General features: G+C 44.1%; 2 protein-coding genes across 6 annotated transcripts in view; both read right to left on the bottom strand.

The window, feature by feature from the left end:
- Positions 1–26,161, bottom strand: part of LOC137534398 (pulmonary surfactant-associated protein D-like) — a 68,656-nt gene that overhangs the window by 33,162 nt on the left and 9,333 nt on the right. For 2 of the 5 annotated variants that reach the window (XM_068255891.1, XM_068255890.1), the window contains exons 2-7: positions 26,008–26,153; positions 20,445–20,636; positions 20,234–20,364; positions 10,922–10,992; positions 10,760–10,847; positions 5,719–6,721 (exon numbers count right to left, since the gene is read on the bottom strand). The gene's annotated coding sequence lies outside the window, so the exon portion shown is untranslated. Of the gene's footprint in view, positions 1–5,718; positions 6,722–10,759; positions 10,848–10,921; positions 10,993–20,233; positions 20,365–20,444; positions 20,637–25,811; positions 25,882–26,007; positions 26,154–26,161 lie in introns of those variants that run through there. The other 3 variants (XM_068255894.1, XM_068255893.1, XM_068255892.1) reach the window with 3 other exon arrangements.
- LOC137536793 (oocyte zinc finger protein XlCOF8.4-like) lies at positions 6,240–26,139 on the bottom strand. The gene is made up of 7 exons (XM_068258994.1): positions 26,008–26,139; positions 20,445–20,636; positions 20,238–20,364; positions 10,922–10,992; positions 10,760–10,847; positions 9,900–9,911; positions 6,240–6,721 (listed from the first exon to the last, which is right to left on the bottom strand). The coding sequence occupies exons 1-7, from the start codon at positions 26,137–26,139 to the stop codon at positions 6,240–6,242; spliced, it is 1,104 nt and encodes a 367-aa protein (XP_068115095.1).

The raw sequence follows: 26,161 nt of genomic DNA, 5'->3' as shown, positions 1-26,161 counted from the left end.
AAAAAAAAATTATAATCAGCTTTACTCACCTGGGGCTTTCTCCAGCCCCTTGCAGCAGACTGTCCCACACCCACCGCTCAGCTCTCCACCGATGTCCCGGGCTCCCCGCACGATGCAGAGGAAGACCTCAAGGTTGTCCTCACTACACCTGCGTGAAGCGCCGTTGTCAATCATGGCCACGTTGTCCGCGGCACACTGCGCAAGCGCAGAACTACTGCTCGGGAGCAGAGCGGTCAGCGTGGGACAGTCGATGCAAGGGGCTGGACAAAGACCCAGGTGAGTAAAGCTGATTTTTTATTTTTAGCCTCATGATTCCTTTAAGGACAAGTCACAAAAGGTAAGCATATGTTTTATTCATCCGCCTACAACAATGTTTTTCACGGGTGCTGGCCTGCTTCCTCAGGTCAATACAAAAGTGCCTTAAAGAGAATCTGTATTGTTAAAATCGCACAAAAGTAAACATACCAGTCAGTGTGTTAGGGGACATCTCCTATTACCCTCTGCCACAATTTTGCCGCTCCTCGCCGCATTAAAAGTGGTTAAAAACAGTTTTTAAAAGTTTGTTTATAAACAAACAAAATGGCCACCAAAACAGGAAGTAGGTTGATGTACAGTATGTCCACACATAGAAAATACATTCATACACAAGCAGGCTGTATACAGCATTCCTTTTGAATCTCAAGAGATAGTTTATTTCCCCCTGCAGCTATCTTCCACTGAAGTGTCAGGCTGTTTCTTCCTGCAGAGTGCAGACAGCTCTGCCTGTATGTAATTCCTCAGTATGTGAAAGCCCAGCCAGCTCAGAGGAGGATTTATCCAGCTTGTAAAAGATAAGAGAGAAGAGAGAAGCTGCCCTTATCTAAATAATACACAGGCAGTGTGCAGAGAGGGGCCTGGAGGGGGGAGATGCATCACAGAACCACAACACTGAAGAACTTGGCAGCCTTCCAGACACAGGCTGACAAGTCTGACAAGAGAGAGATAAGTCGATTTATTACAGAGATGGTGATAGTAGAACGTGCTGCAGTAAGCCAGAACACATTAGAATAGCTTTTGGAACTTGTAGGATGATAAAAAACAGAATGTAATTTTTGTTACGGAGTCTCTTTAAGAGCAGTGTGCAGCGCCTCTCTAGATCACATGTCATCTCATCGGTTTTGACAGTGTTGAGGATCAGTTTGTTTTCCTTACACCAGTGGCAAGCTGGAAATATTGGTATCCCAATGACCATTTCTATACTTAGACGGTGTCCTCACTGTAGAAGATAACTAGGATCCGTTCACACTTGTCAGTCTGCTATAAGCTTTGCGATTAAGACCCCACTTTTGTGCTCACATTTTTCCCGGTTCAAAAACAATTAGGAATGACAGCTGAAGGAATTCTGCACCCCCTCCTACACTGCGCCCTGAGGCTGGAGCCTCTCCAGCCTATGCCTCGGCCCGGCCCTGATGTTTGTGGTTTTCTGCAAAACATGCACTGTTGATGGCCCTTGAGGACAGGGTTGGGGAACTCTGTTCTAATATACCATCTTAAGATTCAACACTCTTGTGCACTGAATAAAACCACACGGTACATACATTTAACATTAAAATTAGGCAAATACATTTCTACCAATAAAACTGTATGTTACTGAGATGTATTACATATAACTGGACATCAAAGAGCATATGGAGCATATCTGAGATTCTCTAAACCTTGTAAAGTTGTTTACTAGAAATAGATAAGATCTGAGAATTTCTCAATTTCTGGGGATGACTGACCTGGCCTGTACACCCACAGTTCACTTTGATCATTTAGAAGATATAACATTATCTTAGGATACCGAGGCAAACATTCACTGTGAGAATGAGGCTAGTGCCAGAAGTAGGGATGGGTTCATAGGGTTACCGCACTTTCTGTATATCTCCAAGTCGACAACCCTTGACCCGGCTTTGCTCTGCCTATGCAGTTATTCAGACATATCTGGTGGGAGCACTTGCGCGCTGTGGTTGCAGGGCCACCATGAGCACACTCACAGAGCTTAGCAATGAATTACAGTAGCAGAATCTCATGGGAATGGGGATACCAGGCCAGATCATTTGTCTTTTGAGGAATTTGTATGCAAACCATGACGCAACAGTTAGAACAAAGCATGGAACTACAGACTGGCTCACAATTGGTAAAGAGGTGTGACAAAGTTGCATACTAGTTCCATATTTGTTTAACTTGTAAGTTGTTACTTAAAGAGGAGCTGTTAGGTATAAGGTCTCAGAGAAAAAAACACATCAGTAGCTAAAATATTGGCTGTACTTACATTACATATGCATTTCACTGTCCACGTTTGGATTTCACAGAATTTTTATATAGTATTTGCAGAGAATGAAGCTCCTGACAGCTCATGGCAGGTTCCATGTTTGTCTGTCTCCTATGAAGCCAATTGTGATGTCATATCCTCCCTGCTTCCTGATGATTCGACTCACAAAAAAGATCCTAATGGTTCATGATCCGGACAACACTACTGTGCAGTGAATATTAATTAGCCATGTGGCTAGGAACAATAGTGGACTCATGCAGTATACCCTAACTGAACATGTGCCCTGTGATTTTTCAGTGCTGTGAGTTAGGCTGCTGTTACAAGCTGCTGTAACATGAGCCTGTAACTTCCCACTGTGAAAGCAGCATTAGGGCGGGATAGGCAAATGAAGTGGAGGACCCAAGGTAGTACAGTGTGGAGAAGAAGCAGCCCCAGAATGCTTTGCAGTATCTGTTATGCATCCTGCTGGCCTCCTTAGGAGCTTGGGAATAAGCAGCCTTGCTGTTCTGCACACATCAAAGTAAGAGAGATTTTTAACTTCAGTATGGCCTTTTTGGCTTCCTTCTAAACTATTTAACACAGGAGAATAGAGGTTTAAATTAGCTTTTGCAGCCTGACCGTTACTCTTTAACCTCCCTAGTGATAAGGACGAGTGTGACTCATCCAGCTAAACTTGCTGAAAGCAGTAAGGATGAGTCAGATTCGTCCATGGCGCAAGGGAAATTTAAAACTGCTCTGCTTCTCTTTTTTTTTTGCTTCTGTGGGCTTCCCTAGGACTGATGTATATCTATCAACACACTGTGGGTAGCCATCTGTGCTACCCGCAGTGTGCCAACCTTCATCTATCAGTCCCAGGAAAGCCCACATAGAGCCGGCAGAGCAGTGCAGCATCATTCCTCTCTCCCTCCTTGCTCAGATCCCCCAGCGGCGCGGTGAGATGAGCATGGGGAGTATTACTCACCATGGCTCTCTCCAGCGATGATCGTGCATTCTCCTCCGCTGTACAGCTCTGGGCTACTGTTTACAGTATGAGGACGTGGCTTTATGACGTCATCAAGCTACATCCCGGTACTTTGAACAGTAGCCCAGAGCTGTACAACACAGGAGGAGGCGTGATTATCGCTGGAGAGAGCCACGGTGAGTCGGGAGGGAGGGTGGGGATACTTATAGCTGGCTAACTGTATTGTTGCACCTATAGCTGGCTTACCTATACTGGGCTACCCATAGCTGACTTACCTATACTGAGGCATCTATAGCTGGCTAACCTATACTGAGGCACCTATAGCTGGCTAACCTATACTGGGGTACCCATAGCTGACTTACCTATACTGAGGCACTTCTAGCTGGCTAACCTATATTATTATTGATTTATAAAGCGCCAACATATTCCGTGGCACTGTACAAAGTAAGAAATGAACATGGGGTACATAATACAGACCAATTGAATACACCAATATACAAAATACATAAATTATTGACCCAATACAGAACTGATACAAAATACAGAATTGATGACAGTGACATCAGTATCACGATACATGAAATGTATACGGAATTCCAAGACACAAAAGGGGGAGAGAGCCCTTCCCTTGCAAGCTTATAATCTAAAGGAATGGGAGGAAAGTGGGGGCGACCAGAGGTAGGATAGTATACAATAGATACCTGGAGGCAGTGTGTTTTAGGATATCTAGTAGGAGTGCAATTTGGTCTAAGGACAAAGGGAAGTGGCTTAAGGTAGAGCGCATGCTTGTCGGAACAAATTAGTTTTGAGAGAGAGTTTAAAGGTAACAAAGATTGGAGAGAGACAAATGTGTTGTGGATCGGCATTCCAGTGGAGGGATGAAGCACGTGCATGTGAGGAGGTGATTCTAGAGAAGGACAACAGCAGGTCATGTGCAGATCTGAGAGTGCGATTGGGTTGGTATTTGGAAACGAGGGAGGAGATGTACATTGGAGAGAGATTGTGGAGAGCTTTGTAGATTAGGGTTAAGAGTTTTAACTGGATTCTCTGGTTAATTGGTAGCCAATGAAGAGCTTGACAGAGAGGAGCAGTTGAGGAAGAACGAGAAGAAAAATGAATGAGACAAGAAGCTGAGTTGAGTTAGGATTGGAGCTGTTAGATGGTAGTCCACATAGTAATATGTTACAATAGTCCAGACAAGATATTATAAGAGCATGTATTAACATTTTAGTTGTGTCTTGAGTGAGGCTAAAATGTATAAAACAGCATATGGGAAGGTATGAATATGCAAATATAGCAGCTGCCAGAAGCAGTGATTGACAGAGACATCCGGCATGGAGAAGTACATATGGTTACAAACAGCTTGATTCATTAACCTTACCACACTGGAACAGCCTGTGTTAAATCTTTTTACATGCGTAAATGACACTAGCGTGACTTAATTATAGTGTTGGCACACTACACGTGCTACTAGCAGTGTAGTGTGCTCTCCTTAGCAACAGACGATCCTTGTAAATGCCGCACTATAGTGACATATCGCTACTGCGATACTTCTTTAGCACAGCCGCTTTTAATTTGATTAGCATAGTAGCGACCGCACTAGTGAAGTGCCGTGGTACGTCTCTAACACGTGGCATTTACAAGGAGCGCACACTACGCGGTGCGAGTAGCACACATAGCGTGCCCGTGAGAGAGAGCGAGCACACAGGCTGGTACTCCACAAAATATTTTTCAAATTTAGCTAATGGATATGGTCATCACGAATTCTCAACAACAATAAATGCTAACATGCCAGGAAAATATTTCAAAAAGTTTGAATGTAAAAATAGTTTCCCTTTGGCTGAGACCTTCTGGTTAGCAATATTTATATGCTTAGGGAAAAAATATTCTACTCTTAGGGCCCGTTCACACTTAAAATCGCAGAACGCCGGCGATTACCGCCGGCGTTTTGCGGGAGTGATTTTCCCGCGATTAGCGCGGAAAAAAAAAATCACTGGACACTGCGGCGGTTTTGGAGCGATCGCGATTAGCGTGCTATGCGGAAATCGCGGAACGCTCGTCACCGGTAAACCGCTGCATGCAGCGCGGTTATCGCTAACCGCAACCGCGGCAGTGAGAACACTGCCACTCGCTACATTGTGTAGCGCTTCTTACAGAACCGCTAGCAGTTTGCCGTGAGCGGGAATCGTGTGATTCCTGCTCAGGTGTGAACGGGCCCTAACTCAGCAAGGAAACCTCTATATTTTAGTAGTTTGGAGATTCTATAGTAAGTAAATGGGGACATACTGCTTCAGGGACAAGGCGACCTTATCTGCTAGCAGTTTCTGGACCAACCCTCCCTTAATTCACTCGAGCTGAAGAAATCAGTCCGCACACTTCCTGCTCTTTCAATACTTCACTAAGAACAAAGTTCAGAAGACACGTGACATAAAAATGCAACATAGTTGTTGCCCTTGGCACTTACTCATGAATTCTGAGGTCATGTATTCAATTTTTTTTTTTTTTTTTGGCACCAGAGAATTCTACGGTAAGGACCAAATTCTCATTTGCTTGGAAAATGTCTCCTGCATCCTTACATGAAATGGCTTTTCGTTAGCTTGGATGGTCCACTACTGCAAGAGGAAGAAAAAAAAACAAAAACAACAAAAAACACCTCACTAATTCAGTGTGATGGGTACCAAATTATAATACTCCAAAAAGCATTTACACAGCTTCGGCTTTGAATGGTGATCTTAATGTCTTAGAAAACATTACCATATTTGGTTAATAAATAGGACTTATCAGTGTGTAAACATTCAGAACAGTAAAATAAAATAGAAAAAAAGGTTCTGATATGAATATCGGCATTAAAATGGCTTATTATTGTTCCAGTGATTAGCTGTTGACTCTTTTGGCAACCAATGCCCATATTTTAGCCAGGAAGATGTCCTTGATCTTCCATCAAGTTCTTGAGGAAAACCAAAATATTAAAAAAATCCCTTACTGCTATACTTTTGTATTTGAATGGTAACCCTTCATGTGCTTCATAAGACTAGATTTCCATATAAAGTCCTTTCCGCATTCACTGCAGGCATATGGCTGTCCTCCGTGAATTCTTTGATGATCGGTGAAATTCTCCTTTCGTGTAAAACATTTGCCACACTCAGAGCATGAATAACGCTTGAACCCCGTGTGGCCTGACTGATGCCTGCGCAGATGGCCTTTCTGGGTGAAGCATTTCCCACACTCTGGACAAGGATACGTTTCACCACGTCTTCGAGATGTAGGACGGGCACCAGTATTGGACTGAATGGGTGAATATATTCCATGTGGAAAGGGATCAGGCATCATATTAGCACTGTGGAGCACTGGAGGGAAATTCGGTGTGATAGTATTTTCTTCTGAGGAATACGCTGTGACATCATTTAGTTCCCCATTTTGAGTGATAATGGAATTTTCTTCAGTATAGTAGCTTCTGTATTGACCATCTGAAGAAATGAAGGAGTGAATGATCAAGCAAATTAAATGATAAGCCAATAAGCCCTACCAAGGTGAAGAATTTCAGAAGCTAGCAACAAATCAACTTAAAGCTTCCATATTGTGAAAAACTAAAATATAAAATACATAATAAGAAGCACATTCCTTCCAGAGTAAAATTAGCTGTACGTTAATTTTCTCCTGCATCACTGTCACGTAGTAGTAGTGTGACACCCTTGGAAGCGGCGGCTGCGGGCACGCAGGGTGCCTCCGCAGCCGCCTCGCTTGCCTGCTCTGGGACTTCTCCCGTTCGTCTGGCGTCTAGTACGCCGAGGACGGGGTTGTCTATTGCTCATAGGGTTGCTGTATCGCTCGGGCACACGCGGAGACAGGACCTTTATGCGGGGAGGAGGCGCGTCAGCTGACCAGCCGGTCGGCTGACGTCAGAGGAGACTCACGGCGCTCCGGATTGGCCGATTGGTGGTGGGCGCGGCCATGGGGTCTCCTCTGCTTCAAAAGCCTTCAGTCTTCACTCGCAACCTGTCTGCTGTTGCAAATACTCACGTGTTAACGCTCAGACCTTAGATAATATCCGGTGTGTTTTGATCTGGGAGGAAACCAGGGATTTCACACAAGACTAGGATTATTGTTTATTGTATATTTTATATTCTGTGTATGACTGGCTATCCTCTGACTCTGCTCTTGTAAACCTTTCCTGTACATCTGCCCATCTGACTCTGTTGCTGAACTCTGCCTGACATCTAACTACTCTCTTGCCTGTCGATTTTGTACTGTACCTGCCCGCCTGTTACTGATCCTAGCCTGTCTGACCACTCTACTCACCATTGAGCCCTTGTCGTCACTGGTGAGGTGCTCTTGTCTAGTACTCATCAGCTCCCCTGATGAGGTTTAGTCTAACCATTCAGTTACTGTGTACCAATAGTGCCCACCAGCTCCTCTGGTGAGGTCTAGTTAAACTATTTAGTTACTGTTGCACCAAGCACTATACGCCTTGCTATCCTACTAGCTATACTATGATTATGTGGTGATCTGCAGAATCACCAATAATACGACGTCTGTGTTGCTACACCAATCATTACAAGTAGTAGTAGGTTTTGGATTAGTCCAGCCCCTCATGGAAATTTTTCAGAATTTCCTTTTTTATTTACAAAATTACTCCCTGGCAAAGATCTATATGAATATGCAGACCGGCCTCTCATCTTTTGCATACTATTTTTGTAGTTGGACTGAATGGTGGTTCAGTAAATGCTTTAGTAAATAAAGAAATCCTTCAGGAGATGGACTAGTCCAAATACTGATTTGTCAAGTTTGCACTACCTATTGTAACATGGAGCATAGGAGAAAAATGTATAGCTCATTTTACTTTGGAAGAAATGCACTTCTTATTTCTATGTGTTTAGATGTATTTAAAATTGTATAATTTTCCACAATAGTGGCCCTTTAACTGGCAGCTGTGTAAATAATTCAGTGATATGAAAATTCACTCCAAATGTGCCCTTCCTGGTGAAGATAATGTGCATGTTAAGAGAGTTATTTTCCCCATTACTTGTAATAGACTCCCACACTGGGCACATACTGTCTCCCCATTACTTCTAATTGGGACTGCTTGTTTGTTCTGAGGCGGCGTGTAACACAGGGACAGCGTTTTGTACCTGTAACTGTATTGTATCTCAATAAAGAACATTGTACCAGCTGAATGCCGTAACTTAAGCAAAACAGACAAATGATAAGCGCTAAAGGATGCACCTGAATTGTAAGCCATCAGCGGCAATGCAGAGCCCCCTAGGGCTGAATACATGCCTCTAATGCAAAATTATGTGCTAATTTCTAATCTAAAAATTTGAGAGTGAATTTAAAACAGTGAAGGCAGCTAGCCACTACTTACATTCAATTTTGCACAGTGGGAGACATGGCAGCGCTTTCAAACTAACCTCATACCTGAATGGTTTAACTGCAATGGTGAGCAGAGCTCCAGAAACTGGACTATATTACACACCCAGCATAGACTGCAGGCAAAGAGAGGGAGGGGGAATTAGTGATTAATCTGCACCGGTGGGCAGAGCTCCAGAAACTGGACTATATTACACACCCTGCATCACTATAGACCAAGGGGGGGTGTTAGCTTCAGTGATAATTAGTGCACAAATTATGACCTAATAGACTTCCCCACGGCGGTGACGTACCCCCTTGGGGAAGACCTACCTCTAACCTAGCAATAAAAACATAATTCCTCGTGTTGCTATTCATAAATGGTATACACATTTCATAAGACAAGCAAAACAGACAAATGATAAGCGCTCAAGGATGCACCTGAATTGTAAGCCATCAGCGGCAATGCAGAGCCCCAAGGGGGTACGTCGCCGAACAGGGCCCTGTTCGCCCGAACATGCCGCAATACGGCCCCCCTATGGGGTCGCAGGCATAAGGGGGGAGCATGCCCCGATCGCGGGGGGGGGTCGGAAATTCCCCCCACCCCCTCCGCTAGCGCTCCCCCCCCCTCTGCCCGCTTCCCCATAAAAAAAGTTTAAGGCAAGTTAAATAGTACTTGGTGGCTGGCCTGGCACTGGCAGTGGAGTGAGGAGGAGGAGGAGTCCGAGTAGCAGAGTGACGCGTTGAGGCCGGGCAGCGGGCGGTTCAGCGGTAGTACCCTTGTGGTACTTCCGCCCTTTCTCTGACCTCACGTCCTCTACGTGATGACGCATACGAGGGTACGCGTGACGCGTACCCTCGTATGCAGAGGACGTGAGGTCAGAGAAAGGGCGGAAGTACCACAAGGGTACTACCGCTGAACCGCCCGCTGCCCGGCCTCAACGCGTCACTCTGCTACTCGGACTCCTCCTCCTCCTCACTCCAGTGCCAGGCCAGCCACCAAGTACTATTTAACTTGCCTTAAACTTTTTTTATGGGGAAGCGGGCAGAGGGGGGAGCGCTAGCGGAGGGGGTGGGGGGAATTTCCGACCCCCCCCCCCCCCCCGCGATCGGGGCATGCTCCCCCCTTATGCCTGCGACCCCATAGGGCCCCAAAAATGGGCATGTTCGGGGGTCCCATTGACTTCCATTGAGTTCGGCGTTCGGGCCGAACATCTGGCCCATGTTCGGCCCGAACCCGAACATCCAGGTGTTCGCCCAACACTAGCTGTGTCTACCTAGCTGATGTTTATTACTTACCTTTGCTGAACCCTGGAAGATCAAATGGTAAGACAGCCATCATTTCAGTCTTGAAGTCAGGGAGGATACAGCTTTCAATGGGTACACAGAGTCTGAGAGGAGGTGATGGCTCCGGAGTCCCCCACTGGGCACACACTGTCTCACCATTGTCTAACTACAGAGGATCGGGAGAAGAAATTACTCCAGGAGAATATCTGACTATACATCTAGCAATGATGGATACATCGCCCAAGAGACAGATCACTCTCTGATCACATTTGATTAGAGAGCGATCTGTTGGCTGCCCAAACACCACAGGCCGATTAACGATGGCTTTCAGCATGAAGTCCCTCTGGAATCGGCCTTGTGACGCTGCATCCACCACCTGGCCGCTGTGTCCCCAAATGATAATGTGCCCCCGGAGCCCGTGCAATCAAATCTCACCTGTCCAGCTGCCCCCAGTCTCATCCTCGCTTCACCATCACCGCTGCTTCACACACAGCAACCACACATAGCATGTGGCACAAGTATGACATCACACACCTGGTGGTGGAGAAGCAGCAAATAAGACCAGGAACAGCTGGGCAGGTGAGAGATTTGAATGCACAGGCACAGTTACACTTTGGGAACAGTAGCCAGGAGTTCCGTCACATTCATCGCGATATCACAGGCCATTATTATCGTGCACCTGATCGAAATCAGACTGAGATTTCCCAGCATGCTCAAACAATTCATTCAAATGTCAATTGGCCTTGCTTGTTGCGGCATAGGATTTTCATCTAATTCAATAAGATTATCAAATAGGATGGTCAGTCTGTTCGCAAAATTGACAGATGTATGGCCACTGTAAATCTTTTCTGTCTTCATTGTTTATTACTCACCTGTTTTAATGTCTGCTGAGATATCCGGCTCCTTAAACAAAACACTGTCCACATCATATTGAGCTTTGATATTGGCGTGGTTTTCCAGCTAAACAGAACAATGAAATTGAGAACAATGTCCAGTTTTGTGTTATATCACTGCAGAGCCTCAGTTCCATTTACCTGATCATGGTGTGAGAATGTGTAATGCTCTAGTGGGGAATCAAGAGGCTGACTTCTGTCACTGGGTCCAGCTATAAGAAAGACACATGAACAGAGTAAATGCATAGCTTCCTTGTGTGCGTAGCAGAGGTCCCCAAAAAGAGCCGTCAAGCCATAAAGAGGATACCATCTCCATCAAGAGGCAAATACTGTTTCTTCATTATTAATAGGCTGGTGGCCCCTGATGACTCCCTCATATGTTCCATACTGTTTCCCCATTACTTCTAAGGGCTCGTTCACACTACAAGAGCTTTTCTAAGCGCTTTGCAATTTGAAAAACTCTTAGTAATGTTACCCTATGTGTGTATTGACACTGGAGCAATGAGATTTTGTAAAAAATCCCCCTTAGCATTGCATTAGCACGCGCTTTTAACATTTCTGGCATTTAAGCAATTAGGCCTCGTTCACTTTGCGTTCCGACCACGTTAGTGTTTAAGCAATTTTTTCACCTTCCCAGCGATTTCTGTTTGTTGGACTTCTTGGTAAGCGTTTTTTGCAGAGCGATTCCGTTTTTTTTCACTTCCTGACGTCAGTCAGGAAGTGAACTCTGATCCCAAAAATAATACAATATATTTATTTTTAAAAACGTGAACGCAATTGCTGCACAAAGCGATTTTGTGAGCGTTTTGTGTTTTTCCTACACCTTCCATTGTGGCAAAATCGCCCCGAAAATGGTCCATGCAGTGCTTCTCTGAGCGGAAAGCAGACGGATCGTCCTAATCCGAACTAGCACATAGGATAGCATGGCGTAAGTGCTTTTAGGGTGATTTTGAAAAATTCCAGGCGCAAATTAAAAAAAAAAAAAAAAAAAAAAAAAAAAAAAAAAAAAATCACCCACAAAATGCCAACAGCAATTTCGATTTTAGATGTAAACACACCCTCATAGCATGAGTCAGCCCTACTGGGCACGTACTGTCCCCTTATTACACGGGTCTTAAACTCGCGGCCCGCGGGCCATTTGCGGCCTTCGATACAATATGTTGTGGCCCGCGCCGGCAAAAGCTTCCTTATAGTTCGCTTCAGTGCTCCCAAGTAATCCGCCGCATCCCCGCCTCTAAACGAGGGCTGCAGAGCCCCCAAATCGCCCGGGGGGCAATCCGCCGGCATTTCCTGGAGGGGGCAGAGCTTTCAGCTTCAGCTCTGCCCCTCCTGACGTCAATCGCCGCACGGATCGCCACCTCTCCCCGCCCCTCTCTGTGAAGGAAGAGTGAGAGGGGATGGCAGAGGCGGCGATGTGCCGCGATTGACGTCAGGAGGGGCAGAGGTGAAGCTGAAAGCTCTGCCCCTTCCAGGAAATGCCGGCGGATTGCGGGGGCTCTGCAGCCCTCGTTTTGCGGCGGGGACACGGCGGATTACTTGTAATGGGAGCACTGAAGCGAACTATAGGGTAAAATAGGCAAAACAGTTCGCTTCAGTGTGAATGCAATGCAAGGGGGGGGGGGGGGGGGGTTGGGCGAGAGCTGCTGATTGTGAAATCCCTTATGCGGCCCAGCCTCATCCTGACTTTGCCTCCTGCAGCCCCCAGGTAAATTGAGTTTGAGACCCCTGCCATATTACTTCTAATAGGGCTGATGGCTTTGTGCTCCCCACTGGGCACATACCATCTCCCCATCACTTCTAATATGGGCTGATGTCTCCTGACTCCCCCACTGGGCACATACTGTCTCCCCATTACTTCTAATAGGGGCTGATGTCTCTGGACTTTGTTAATGTCATAGCTGTATGTTAATCCAAGTTTAATATATATGCACTTAATAGATATAAGGTGACACCAATGTTTAATAAGGCTAATGTAACACTGATGATTCAGATGAATAGAGTTACCCTTTAAAGTTAGTCTCAGATTCTTTCTCTGTAGACATGCTTTAGCTAAGACCTGGTACTGTGTGAGTTTTTGTCTTCTCAGGAATTTCTAAACAGATATGGCGTGCCTGATACTGCAACCTCCCATCGGGGGATGATTCGAGTCACGCAAGTAAAGGCCTTGAAAGTAACTATGGGAGCAGGATGCCGGAGAGATTGTGTGCTGTAGTCAAGACCAGGTGCAAGGCTGTGAGAATTCTCCGCCCTCTTGGAGTGAAAGAAGAAGACCCTTAGGCCACATACAGACATCAGACCATAGTCTTTGGAAAATGAAAGATCACAGACCAATCTTACCACCCTTCATGTAGTATGAGAGCCATACTCTACACAGTCTTTTCTATGGAGCTGAACTCCACATCAGAAAAAAATCTTTGCAAGATGCTGCACACAAAGATGCTGTACAGACACAAAAGATCAGTATCTGCAAAAGATCTGTTCCTGCCAAAAATCCATTCCTGCAAATTGCAATGATAGTCTATGAGATCTGCAGATCATCATACACACATGATTTAACTGACATTCATCTGCAGATCAACCAATCATCCGCAGATCTGAAAATCCATCCTGGTGGATCTGATCTGCAGATGAATGTCAGTTAAATCATGTGTGTATGATGATCTGCAGATCTCATAGACTATCATTGCAATTTGCAGGAATGGATTTTTGGCAGGAACAGATCTTTTGCAGATACTGATCTTTTGTGTCTGTACAGCATCTGTGTGTGCAGCATCTTGCAAAGATTTTTTCCTGATGTGGAGTTCAGCTCCATAGAAAAGACTGTGTAGGTATGGCTCTCATACTACATGGAATGGGGTAAGATTGGTCTGTGATCTTTCATTTTCAAAAGACTATGGTCTGATGTGTGTATGGGGCCTAAGGATGAAGCACTTTCATGGTTCTTTTCTCTTTATAGCTAGTGCACACGTTGAGGAAAACGCTGCGTTTTTGCTGCTAATGGAAGTCTATGGACCACATGAAAAAACCCATATGCATTTGTATGCGTGCGTTTTAAAAACGCAGGTTTTGTTGCATAATATTAAGAAACGCACAGAATGTAAGTCAATGGGAGCGCAATGTATTGCGTTTGTTTTTTTTAATGGTTTTGTGATGTATTTACGCTTCCTGTTGTCTTCCTAGTGATTTGCATAAATCAAAATATAAAACGCATACAAAATGTATATGTGTTTTGCATATGCGAACTGAAAACGTGTAAAAAACGCATGAAAAACATTTGCAGAAAAAAATGCGAACACACTAAAAACACACACACGAAAAAAAAATGCACATGACAGAAAATGCGATCTTTCAAACTCTGTTATGTGTGCACCCGGCTTAAATCAGGGATAAGGGTATCTAGAATAGACTGCCAAGGGTTAACTACCCGGGTTCCACTTTCACTATGTGTGCCCACCAGCAAATCAAACACTATGGCCCAGTGCACACCAAAAACCTCGGCCTGGTGCACACCAAAACCCGCTAGCAGATCCGCAAAATGCTAGCAGATTTTGAAACATTTTTTCTTATTTTTCTGTAGCGTTTCACCTAGCATTTTGCGGTTTTGTGAAGCGTTTTTAGTGTAGTAGATTTCATGTATTGTTACAGTAAAGCTGTTACTGAACAGCTACTGTAACAAAAAACGCCTGGCAAACCGCTCTGAAGTGCCGTTTTTCAGAGCGGTTTGCGTTTTTCCTATACTTAACATTGAGGCAAAAACGCATCCGCAATCCAAAATCTGCAGCAGCCCGGGAGTATGCGTTTCTGCAAAACGCCTCCCGCTCTGGTGTGCACCAGCCCATTGAAATACATTACCCTAGTGGATCCGCACCCGCAAGCGGATCGCAAACCGCAGCAGAACCGCTCTGGTGTGCACTAGGCCCTCTAGCAGATCCTCAAAACGTTAGAGGTTTTTGAAGCAGATTTCAGAGCAATTCTAGGCATGTTTAGAGATGTTTTTCTAAACATGCCTAGCGTTTTTTGGAACGTTTTTGTATAGCAGATGTCATATTGTTATAGTAAAGCTGTTACTGAACAGCTACTGTAACAAAAGCGCCTGGAAAACCGCTCTGATCTGGTGTTTTTCAGAGTGGTTTTCCACTTTCCTATACTTTACGTTGAGGCAGAAACGCAGAAACGCAGAAACGCCTCAGAAATCAAAAAAATGCTGCAGCCCCCGAGTTTGCGTTTGTGGAAAAAACGAGCCACTCTGGTGTGCACAAGCCCATTGAAATATATTAGCCAAGCGGTTTTCCCCCTGCAAGCGTTTAAAAAAAAAAAACGCTTCAGAACCGCTCTGGTGTGCACCAGCCCTATGAATGTGAACTGAACAGACAGCTCTAGAGATTATCAATGAGATGCAAATATTTCCAACTTCATGCAAATATATACAGCTTGAAAATGGTCCAATCAATTTGAACCTGGGTGGGACTTGATTGGTCCATTTTCAAGCAGCATATATTTGCATAAAAAAATTCCATAGCTTGCATTAACTCAGAAATATTTGCATCTCGTTGATCATCCCTAGACAGTTCATGCAGATTAGTTGTTCACTTTATGCAAAGCGAGTTTTTGCATGCAAGAGAAACAATATGCATGCAGTTACAAAGGGGATTGAAATCTATAGAGTTGGTTGAAGGGATGTTCAGAGATGGACGTGTTTTATATGCACTCGTCATCCCTCCCTCTAGGGATGATCAATGAGATGCAAATTTTTGGGAAATTATGCAAATTTTTTATGCAAATGTATGCAGTTTGAAAATAGGCCTAGGTTTAAAGTGATAGGTCCATTTTCAAGCTGCATATTTGCATCAACTCGGAACAATTTGCATATCTGTGATCATCCATCCTCGGTCTCTATACTGCTGTGCTTTGCCTCACTCTGCATGAAGTAAACACTAATTTGCATGAGCTGTCTGCTCAGTTCATCCATAGGGCTCTATTCACAAAGAGGCATGCAGATTTTTTACCGCAAAATTACCGCCAGCGGTAATCTCCGCATTCACTAACATTTTCCACATGCGGTAAAAAGAGTGTGGAAACAGCCATTAAATGTGCGGTAAACAGGTTGCATAAAACATAGTTAAAAAAAAAAAAAATCAAAGTCCAGCAAGCACAGCCTCCAGACGCCATTAAAATCAATGGAATGGGAAATATATCACCTACTATTTGTAGGTGAAAAAAACAAAACAAAAAAAAAAAAAAAAAAAAAAAAAAAAAAAAGGTAATTAACGCTCAAATAATGCATCTGAAATGGTTTGCGATTGTGGATTTTTTTGGCGGAAGATACCGACTTTTGCTGAACTTTTTCCGCATTACTACCGCACATTTACCGCATGTGGAAACAACACACGGAAAATTTTGTGCATCTCAACATGGCAATGTTTTGGTCGCAAATTTCCCACACTGACTTTACCGCATGCGGAAAGTCATTGAGAATAGAGCCCATAGTGTTTGAGTTGCTGCATCTATATGAACTGTTGGTTTTTGCATGCAAGAGAAACAAATGGAATTTTAAATGCATGCAGTTACAAAGTGGATTGAAATCTGTAGAGTTGGTTGAAGGGATGTGTTTCTGTACTCATCATCCCTCCCTCTCTATACTGCTGTGCTTTGCATAAAGTGAACAACTAATCTGCATGAGCTGTCTGCTCATTTCATCCCTAGACCTCTATTCACTAACCGTTACCGTATTCCGTAATGCAGAAAACAGCTGATTTTACCAATCCCCTTGCCAAATGCCAATTCACAGAACCTACTACCGCACTGAAAATCAAAATGACCAACTAGTGAGGTAAATTACTGAATTGTGCCATAAATACATCAAGAAATGTCAAGGAATTGCAATGCACAAAGATTAACGCTTTCTGAAAATCAAGCTAAAGTGTTTGGTATTTACCTCCAGCTCTGCCCAGCTGTAACTCACACTCTCCATGCAGTAACATATTGACAGATGTAGCAAACAGCCAATGGGGAGAGCCACACAGCCCTGCTTCTCCCCTGATTTGGTCCGATTCCCTGGAGGGTGGGACTTCACTCCAGCAGAGCAGGGGGAAGGAAACATTTTATAAGGCTTTTCTGCATCCGCTTAGATGTGAATATCTGCATACTCTTATACAGAAGAGCCTGCCCTGGTGGCTGCAGCACATCTGAAGGGATGCCTGGGATGCACTGCACAGAAAACCCAGACTACAGCTTCCTGCCTGACCACTGACCTGCTCCACAGCTGATAAGTGACACTTACCGAGCAGGACTTAGTGTATTAAAGCATGTTTGTAAATTACCGAACTTCTACCGCATGCGGTAAATCTGAATTTGGAAAAAAAAAAGTGTAAAATACTGCATGCGGTATTTTACCCACCTATATTATTTTACCGAATTGCCCTTAGTAAATTGAGACCATAGTGTTTGATTTGCTGACGTCAGAAATGGAAGGATTGAAGGAATGGAAGGATTGAAAAGCCCCTTCCCCTGTGGGTATGCCTACTTCCTGTTACCTTGACAAAGACCAGGTGATCAAAACATGTAGGCAGGGAGGAGGCGGGACTGGCTGGACCCCACAACCCGCAATGTTGAAACATGGAGCTCTGTGTTTGCAGTGGGCATGTGAGCTGCCCTTAGGGTAGGAACACACTAAGCAGAAACGATAGCGTGCGTAAAACGATAGCATCAACGCGTATAATGGAAGTCAATGGGACTCCTGAAAACGCAGGTCTTGCGGCATATTTTTCCAAAACGCATCTAAAACGCACATAAGGTTTTGCATTTTAGTGTGTTTTTTTAATGCGTTTTGTATGCGTTTTCTTTAAAAATCCAGGGGCTTGATTCACAAAAGACTGCTAACCGTTAGCACGGCCGTTTTTCGAGCGAATTTTCGCGTTCGCGCGCAATTAAACGTTTTCACTTGAAATAATTATCGTTTTGCGGTAATGATTTTGCGTGAAAATTCGTGTGTGCGCAAAAAGGATAACGATTAAGCGAGAAACCGTTTAATTGTGCGCGAATGCGAAAATTCACGCGAAAAACGGCCGTGCTAACAGTTCGCACTCTTTTGTGAATCAAGCCCCTAGTTTGATGATGTATTTCCTCTTCCTGTTGCCTTCCTAGTGATTTGCATAAAATGCATATGCAATTTAAACATGCGCAAAAAACGCAGAAAAAAAACGCAAAATGCAAACACACAGAAAACGCATGGAAAACACGCAAACACAACCAAAACGCTACCTTTCCTGCATGCGTACGAGAGAACTCGCTGCCAGAAGGCTTGAGCGCAGGATACAGTCGGGATATGGCTTATCCTGCTGCTGCAGAAGTCCCGGCGGCCTAAATTACTATTCCCCCTCCAGGTCCACATGGATGGTGGGGAATTATGTAATTCAGCTTCTAGCTTTTGCTGGAGGCCGAATTACTGTGCTTTAAAAGTAACTTCAGCTCCGTCTTCTAATGGCGCCGAAGTTACTCACTGTGCGCCGCTATAGTCGTAATTCCTATTACGCTCTATGGTGGTGCCGGCTGCGCCCAAATCTCCTACGCTGTAATTACAGCGCTCGTTCCCGCACTGCCTAGTGTGTACTTACCCTTACAATCCATGTACTACTGGAACCACTGTCACCTAGCTTGTGGACACACAATCTACTGTCCTCCAGACAGAGGTTGTTGAAGAGTTCACTGGTATCTGTAATCCATTTAGCGCTAGGCTCAGTGCACAGTATGCATTGCCGGCTTGTGTTGTGTGATCTGGCTGTGTGGTGTGTATGTGTGAGACCGGTCTTCATTGTAGGGCTTAGCCATTAGGTTGCGAGGTCCCTGACATTCATGCTTTTAGAGTGGGGTATCCCCTGATCTGTGGGAATATAGTGACATTGTGATTGGATAATAAATGTTCCTCTTCCTTCACACGGAGTTGAGCACTGTATTTCTTGACTATGCCTGTTCTTTCTGTCAATGATGTGGCCACCATCCTTTGCAGGGTGCTCTGAAGACCTGTAGCCATCTGATACTTGGGGAAAGCCCACGCCTAGCACTATAACCAGGATTAACAGTGTTGACTTTGTAACATAGATCCTCTGCATTGCTCTCTGCTGTATGGCTGGGTGCACACTTGTCAGTGTGTGAAAGGTCGGGTTTTCTGTCATTTGCGTTTTAGTTTCATAATGTACAACAACAAATTGGTCTAAGCACTTCTCGTTTTGTAATAAAGAGTGAAAAAGTTTTATTGCACATATATATTTCTCTAGGCTACTCTTTTTGGTAGAGCCATCCACAGTACATAAATTAAAATATTTTCTGCGCAGAAAAGCAATTAAAACCACATGGGGCCATCAGTCTCCAGTTGTTAAATAGGCTACACTTGCCTACAGAGACGGCGATCATCCAGATTCAAAACGTCTCTGTAGTCAGGCGTCCGCCTCCTATTGTCACACACCATACACACATGCTAATATACACATGCATACAGCAGCTGCCTCCCTGCTAGCAGGGATTGAGTCCATTTATTTTATGCATAGGCATGCTATTGTTGATCGGCGTATCAAGGGTCAATCCCTTCAGTTTGCCTTTATCTGCGTTTTGCAAGCTTAAATGGATTGGCAGCAGAGCATGTAACATGAAGCATGAAGCAAGCCAGCAGATTAAGCCACAGGCAGACAACAACTGTGTCAATGTTATACTTGCAGTCCTCCGCGTTCGGATGGGCACTTTACTCCATTCCCCTGATGTCCAGACCTCGACTTTCCTTTTCAAGAGGTAGGGGTGGGTGTTCAAAGTTGTCCTTTTGCTGGACTGCGGGCTCCCAGATTTCTTTACTGGCATGTGCAGCTTGGCTTTCCTCTGTCTGGCATGGAGGTCTCGGACGGCCTGGCGGGTCACGTGCTGCTGTGCACTAGACTAGATGGCCCCACCTGCCGATGCATTTCGCGTCATCAGACGCTTCCTCATTTGCGTTTTAGTGCGGGTTTTTTTGAGCGTTTGTGGTTAGCGGGTTTTTCCTGCAAATGCATTTTTTCTTGCGTTTTAATGCATTTGCTGTTTGCATATACACAGAGCATATGCTTTTTGTATGCATTTTGCATGTGTTTTTATATTGTGTTTTATGGAAATCACTAGGAAATCAACAGGAAGCGGAAATACATCAGAACACACAGGGTTTTTTTTAAAAACGCATATAAAACGCATTACATTGCGTCACCATTGACTTTCATTATGTGTGTTTTTGATGCGTTTTTGAAAAATATGCAACAAAACCAGCGTTTTTGAAAATGCACATTGCAGAACGCATTCTAAACGCATATGCGTTTTTTATATGCTTTTTTTAATGCGTCCCATTGACTAACATTATACACATAAACGCTGCATTTTCCGCAACGCTAGCATTTCTACTGTGTTCCCAGCCTATAAGAAATGAAAGTCTCCTCTTACCTACTGATGGAAGGGGTCAGGGGTGCCTGATTCTCCATCATAACATCCTTGTAGAGATCCTTGTGTCCTTCTACATAACCCCACTCCTCCATGGAGAAATAGACAGTGACATCCTCACACCTGATAGGAACCTGATGCACACAAGGATAAAGTCACCAGACACATTCTTGCTGTTACTAGATAATGTCCCATAATTCATTGCACTGCTCACCTCTCCTGTCAGCAGCTGTATAATCCTGTTGGTGACTTTTAGAATCTCTTTGTTGTTTTTTTCTGTATTTAGGAAGGAAGATGAAGGCTCCATGATGTGGTTCTGCCTACTATTCCAACCTCCAGAAACATAGGCATGGCGTTTTGGGGGTGTCACATCCGCGTCACATGTCTTCCTCACTACTGTGTAATCCTGTGTATCAAAATAAGTAACATTTCTGTTAATACTGATAATGACACGCCCAGAATCCTTATCCCCTTTTCATTAAGGCCTGTGTTTTATTTATAGAGATATGACTAGTTTTATGAAAGAAGAACTTCCCCATCGGCATATGATAACATGAATGAAGATACGTGAAGATGTCAAGCTGGGCTCCCACTTCGCTGCATGCACAATGGTGAGCTCACTTTGTATCCTGAGAGGATATGATGCGCCCATCGTGTGTGCAACAACACATTTCCACTACTCACAGTCGTGCATCCATTCTGCTGTCACCACCGCCGTTTGTGTTCCCAGCTGCCATTCGGGTCCTGTGCTGCTGCTGCCACTGCCGCTTGTCTAGCTCCCAACATTTTCAGATGAGAAAGAGGGACACTTAAGCCACCCCCCTCCCACTCCTCTAACCCCAACCCTGAAACACCCCTAGGAATGCATTCTATAAAGATTTCACAAGAAAATTACAGTATGTTGTTTTATAATTCAAACCACACACTGGCCCTTTCTATCCTGGTTCATTTTTCTTCATATTAACATTTGAAAATAAGAAATATATTAATTTAAAGGATAGGGATAAAGTTTAAGTCAATTAAACTCATTTTTTAGTAGAAAAATGCATGTATTTACTTAAATCTGAGTCCTGAAAAGAGGGACAAATGACGAGGAAAGAGGGACAGGGTTCCCAAAGAGGGACTGTCCCTCCAAATGAGGGACAATTGGGAGCTATGGTCGCTTGGCTCCACTGCAGGGGATACTTGCTGATATATAGATCAGAGTCCTGGCAGAAGCAGGTTCCTATTGTATTGCAAAAACAAAGAAAGAATCCTGCCTAGTATCCCGGGAAGGTACTCATTGGTCCACCACAGTGAACCATGCCCAGTAACGGTGGTAGCAGCGTTGCAGAACCTGAGATGACCAAAGACACAGAAGACAGGTGAATAGAGCAGATACCGTACGTACCCAGCGACCAGTCTACTGAGAACAGACACTGTCTATTCCCATAGGCTTGCATTGATTCCGTGAGCAACCGCATAGTCGGCTATCCAGGAAGAATCGTACAGGTTCCTCTTTCTATTAAATATGTCTATGGGATATTAGAAAGTCCAATTTTTTAAAAGCTCAGAAACAAAAGAAGCATTCCATTTGCAGAGAGCTTGATGAGACAAGGGTAAGTGCAAACTGTGGCAAAATTCAGCAGACAGTGGCTTGCAAATGTATTCGGCCCCCTTGAAGTTTTCCACATTTTGTCACATTACTGCCACCAACTTGAATCAATTTTATTGGAATTTCACATGAAAGACCAATACAAAGTGGTGTACACGTGAGAAGTGGAACGATAATCATACATGATTCCAAACATTTTTTACAAATCAAGAACTGCAAAGTGGGGTGTGCGTAATTATTCAGCCCCCTTTGGTCTGAGTTAAGTCAGTTGCCCATAGACATTGCCTGATGAGTGCTAATGACTAAATAGAGTGCACCTGTGTCTAATCTAATGTCAGTACAAATACAGCTGCTCTGTGACGGCCTCAGAGGTTGTCTAAGAGAATCTTGGGATCAACAACACCATGAAGTCCAAAGAACACACCAGACAGGTCAGGGATAAAGTTATTGAGAAATTTAAAGCAGGCTTAGGCTACAAAAGGATTTCCAAAGCCTTGATCATCCCACAGAGCACTGTTCAAGCGATCATTCCGAAATGGAAGGAGTATGGCACAACTGTAAACCTACCAAGACAAGGCAGTCCACCTAAACTCACAGGCCAAACAAGGAAAGCGTTGATCAGAAATGCAGTCGAGAGGCCCATGGTGACTCTGGATGAGCTGCAGAGATCTACAGCTCAGGTGGAGGAATCTGTCCATAGGACAACTATTAGTCATGCACTGCACAAAATTGGCCTTTATGGAAGAGTGGCAAGAAGAAAGCCATTGTTAACAGTAAGCATAAGACGTCCCGTTTGCAGTGTGCCACAAGCCATGTGGGGCACGCAGCAAACATGTGGAAGAAGGTGCTCAGGTCAGATGAGACCAAAACTGAACTTTTTGGCCAAAATGCAAAACGCTATGTGTGGCAGAAAACGAACACTGCACATCACTCTGAACACACCATCCCCACTGTCAAATATGGTGGTGGCAGCATCATGCTCTGGGGGTGCTTCTCTTCAGCAGCGACATGGAAGCTGGTCAGAGTTGATGGGAAGATGGATGGAGCCAAATACAGGGCAATCTTGGAAGTAAACCTCTTGGAGTCTGCAAAAGACTTGAGACTGGGGTGGAGGTTCACCTTCCAGCAGGACAACGACCCTAAACATAAAGCCAGGGCAACAATGGAATGGTTTAAAACAAAACATATCCATGTGTTTAGAATGGTCCTTTGACAGAGGTGTCGAGTGTTGTTTGTTTTGCTAGATGCTGTAACTCCTTTTTCTATTGCCTGAGGAAGCGGGCATTGATCCGTGAAACGTGTTGCTTTGTTTTATCTGGAGTTCGTTAATAAATAGACTTAATGTACAGTCGTGTTGTGTCTGCTTGGAGGAGGTAAGTCCACCACTGCCTCCTCTAATTACCAAATGTTTGGCTTTTAAGCTCCTTTAAACCCCCTTTTATCCTTTTGGCGCCTCTGTTCTCTCCTATATGATTACGCCAGCGATGATATACTTTACATTGAAGCGCAAATGCTAACAAAATGCTGCATGTCCTGTGTTTGCGATTTTGCTAATCGTGATCGCTTCTGTGGAATTTGCACTATCCTTTTACATTGGCAGAGCATTTAGAGAAATCGCTAGCGATTTCCCATGCTCCCTAAACGCTCAAAAAATCACTCTAGTGGGTTCCAGCCCTAAAGCATGAGTTTTAAGCCTTAAAACAGGTCTGATGGTTTTTGCTGTTAATTTTATGCTGTTTTTAATTCTTTAGACTATAGATTACATTCTGTGACATTTGGTGACAATACCACTTTAAGGTGGAGGATAGTATTCTCCAAAAAGACTGCAGTATTTGCATTAAGTCAGTAAGGGCTTGTTCAAATCGGTAGTACAATTAATCCTTATGGGATAGTTCATATCAGTGCATTTCGTCTGCTTTCCACTCAGCAAAGCGCTGCATGTACCATTTTTGGGGCGTTATTTGCTACAAAGAAAGGTATAGGAAAAGCACAAAACACCCACAAAATCGCTTTGTACGGCGATTGCGTTCGCGCTTTGATGAATAAATACATTGTATTTATTAATTTCCGGGTCAAAGAGTTCACCTCCTGACTTGTGTCAGGAAGTGATAAAACAAATCACTCTGCAAAAGCGCTTTGAAAGGCGATGTACACAAACTCATAGCACACAGTGGAGCGAAAAATAAAATTTGAAAATCGAAAATCACTGGCGTTTGCAATTTCGATTTTAGATGTGAAAAAAGCCTTAGTGTTGTTATTATTATTTATAGTATTTATATAACACCAACATCATACACAGCACTGTACAGAGTATATATAGTATTGTCACTAACTGTCTAGTCCCTACCATGGTCATATGTCTACGTGTGTACCGTGTAGTGTATGTATCGTAGTCTAGGGCCAATTCTTAGGGGGAAGCCAATAAACTTATCTGTATGTTTTTGGGATGTGGGAGGAAACCAGAGTGCCCAGAGGAAACCCACAAAGCCACAGGAAGAACATACAAACTCCTTGCAGATGTTGACTTGCTAGGATTCAAACCAGGGACCCAGCACTGCAAGGCAAGAGCACTAACCACTATGCCACCATGCTGCCCTTAGGCTTCTTTCCCACTAAGACGTTGCGTTAGATGCCACGTTAAGGTCGCATACCGTGCCCCTAACGCATAGTGGGGTTGAAGTTGGACGTCAGATTGAGCCGCGTTATGCGGCTCTTCATGCGTCCATGATGCCGTGATGCATACTTTTGGACGCATGCGGCATCACGTGGTCCCGTCAGCCAATCGCCGTACAAAGCGGCCGCTCCAGGAAGTAAACACTGCACGTCACACAGTGCAGTGAATATTAATTAGCCATGTGGCTGGTAGCGGTATGCAGCACTTTGTTTAAACGTGCTGCGTTACAATGCGTTACAACGTGGGCACTGTGAACAGCCCACTTAGTTTTCATTGCTGTGAGTTAGGCTGCGTTACAGGCTGCACTAAGATGCGCCTGTAACGTTTTGCTGTGAAAGCAGCCTTAGTCTAGAAGTGTTTTATACTTACATGCAATAAAGGCAAGAGAAAAAATGGGCAGCAGGCAATACCGATATTCTACTATCCCAGAAAGTAAAATATTGGTAATGATACTGATATTCTACTTACTCTCTGTACCCTAATTCTCACGCTACCCTCCTCCCTCCATCTAGGTATAACACTAATCAACAACCACCTACTCCTAACACTAAACCCACCTACTCAACCAATGAACTGACCCAGTAATTACAAAGCCCTGAGCTTGGTTACAGTGTAGCCAAATTCCGGCGCAACACAGCTCCCAGTCAGCGGCTGTAAAGCTGCTCAACTCCCGCAGCAGCTTGGTAAGCCTGGAGTTCGGCTGCAGTGTAGCAAAACTCTGGTGTACTACTGCTCCCAAAAAGTGGTAATACAGCCACTCGCAATCACACACCCGCCATGATTCCTGCAGAGTTCTGCTATCACCGCTATTTTACTCTTTGTGGCAACACCCAGATTACCCCAGTGCCCAAATTTCCAGTTTTGGCATTATCCATCCTAGTAGTTGTACCTACTATAATCTATGTAAGTCAGCATACAAGAAAAAAATTCAAGCATCAGAATCTTGAATTGGGTGAATTAAATAAAGGGAACACACACAACATGCATCAAGCCAATCTTCACCCCTCCTCTGGAATCCTCTCCTACAACACATTCATTCAACATTCACATTCAACCTAAAACACACTGCCTCTAGGTATGAATATTGTATAATACCCCACCTCTTGTTGTCGTCTCCCCAACCCCCCGTTATCCCCCCCTCCCCCCAAGGTATTCCTTTAGATTGTAAGCTTTGAATGGCAGGGCTCTCTCACCCTTTTGTGTCTTGGATTTTGATACACATTTATTCATATTAGTTTTGTCACAGTAATTATTTCTTATATTGGTGTATACTATGATCTGTATTATTTTTGTAAACCATGCTTGTTTCTTACTTTGTTTGTGCTTTATAATTCAATAATAATATGTGCCTAAATTGCATCTGACTAGCCACAAGACCTGAATAATTCATAAGTTTCAGTAAATAAAGGTATGAGTTGGCAACACTGTTCCTCTCCTGTCCAGTCAGGTCTTTGTTTTATTACTATAGATAGGAATGTTGCAATGTGACCCTCCCAGAATCCTCCTCACCTCTCCAGTCAGCAGGTAGATAATCTCCAGAGTAAGGTCTAATAGCCTCACAATCATGTGACCCTGGTTTCTCTCCATCTTCTCTGCTGTGTCTAATGTTACCTTCTGCTCCTCATGGGAGGAATGGAGCATGATGGCACTTCAACCTATAAGG

Source organism: Hyperolius riggenbachi, chromosome 10 (genome assembly GCF_040937935.1).
Source record: "Hyperolius riggenbachi isolate aHypRig1 chromosome 10, aHypRig1.pri, whole genome shotgun sequence".
Lineage (NCBI taxonomy): Eukaryota > Metazoa > Chordata > Amphibia > Anura > Hyperoliidae > Hyperolius > Hyperolius riggenbachi.
Note: the sequence above shows the minus strand (reverse complement) of the source record. Positions and strands in the feature narration are given on the sequence as shown.

Excerpts from the sequence above, each read along its gene's own strand:
- LOC137536793 (XM_068258994.1), bottom strand. The coding sequence starts at position 26,139 with ATGCTCCATTCCTCCCATGAGGAGCAGAAGGTAACATTAGACACAGCA. Across the intron at positions 20,365-20,444 it reads TACAGCTGCTGACAGGAGAG|GTTCCTATCAGGTGTGAGGA; the intron begins GTGAGCAGTGCA and ends TGTGTGCATCAG. Across the intron at positions 10,993-20,237 it reads ACCCCTGACCCCTTCCATCA|CTGGACCCAGTGACAGAAGT; the intron begins GTAGGTAAGAGG and ends TCTTTCTTATAG.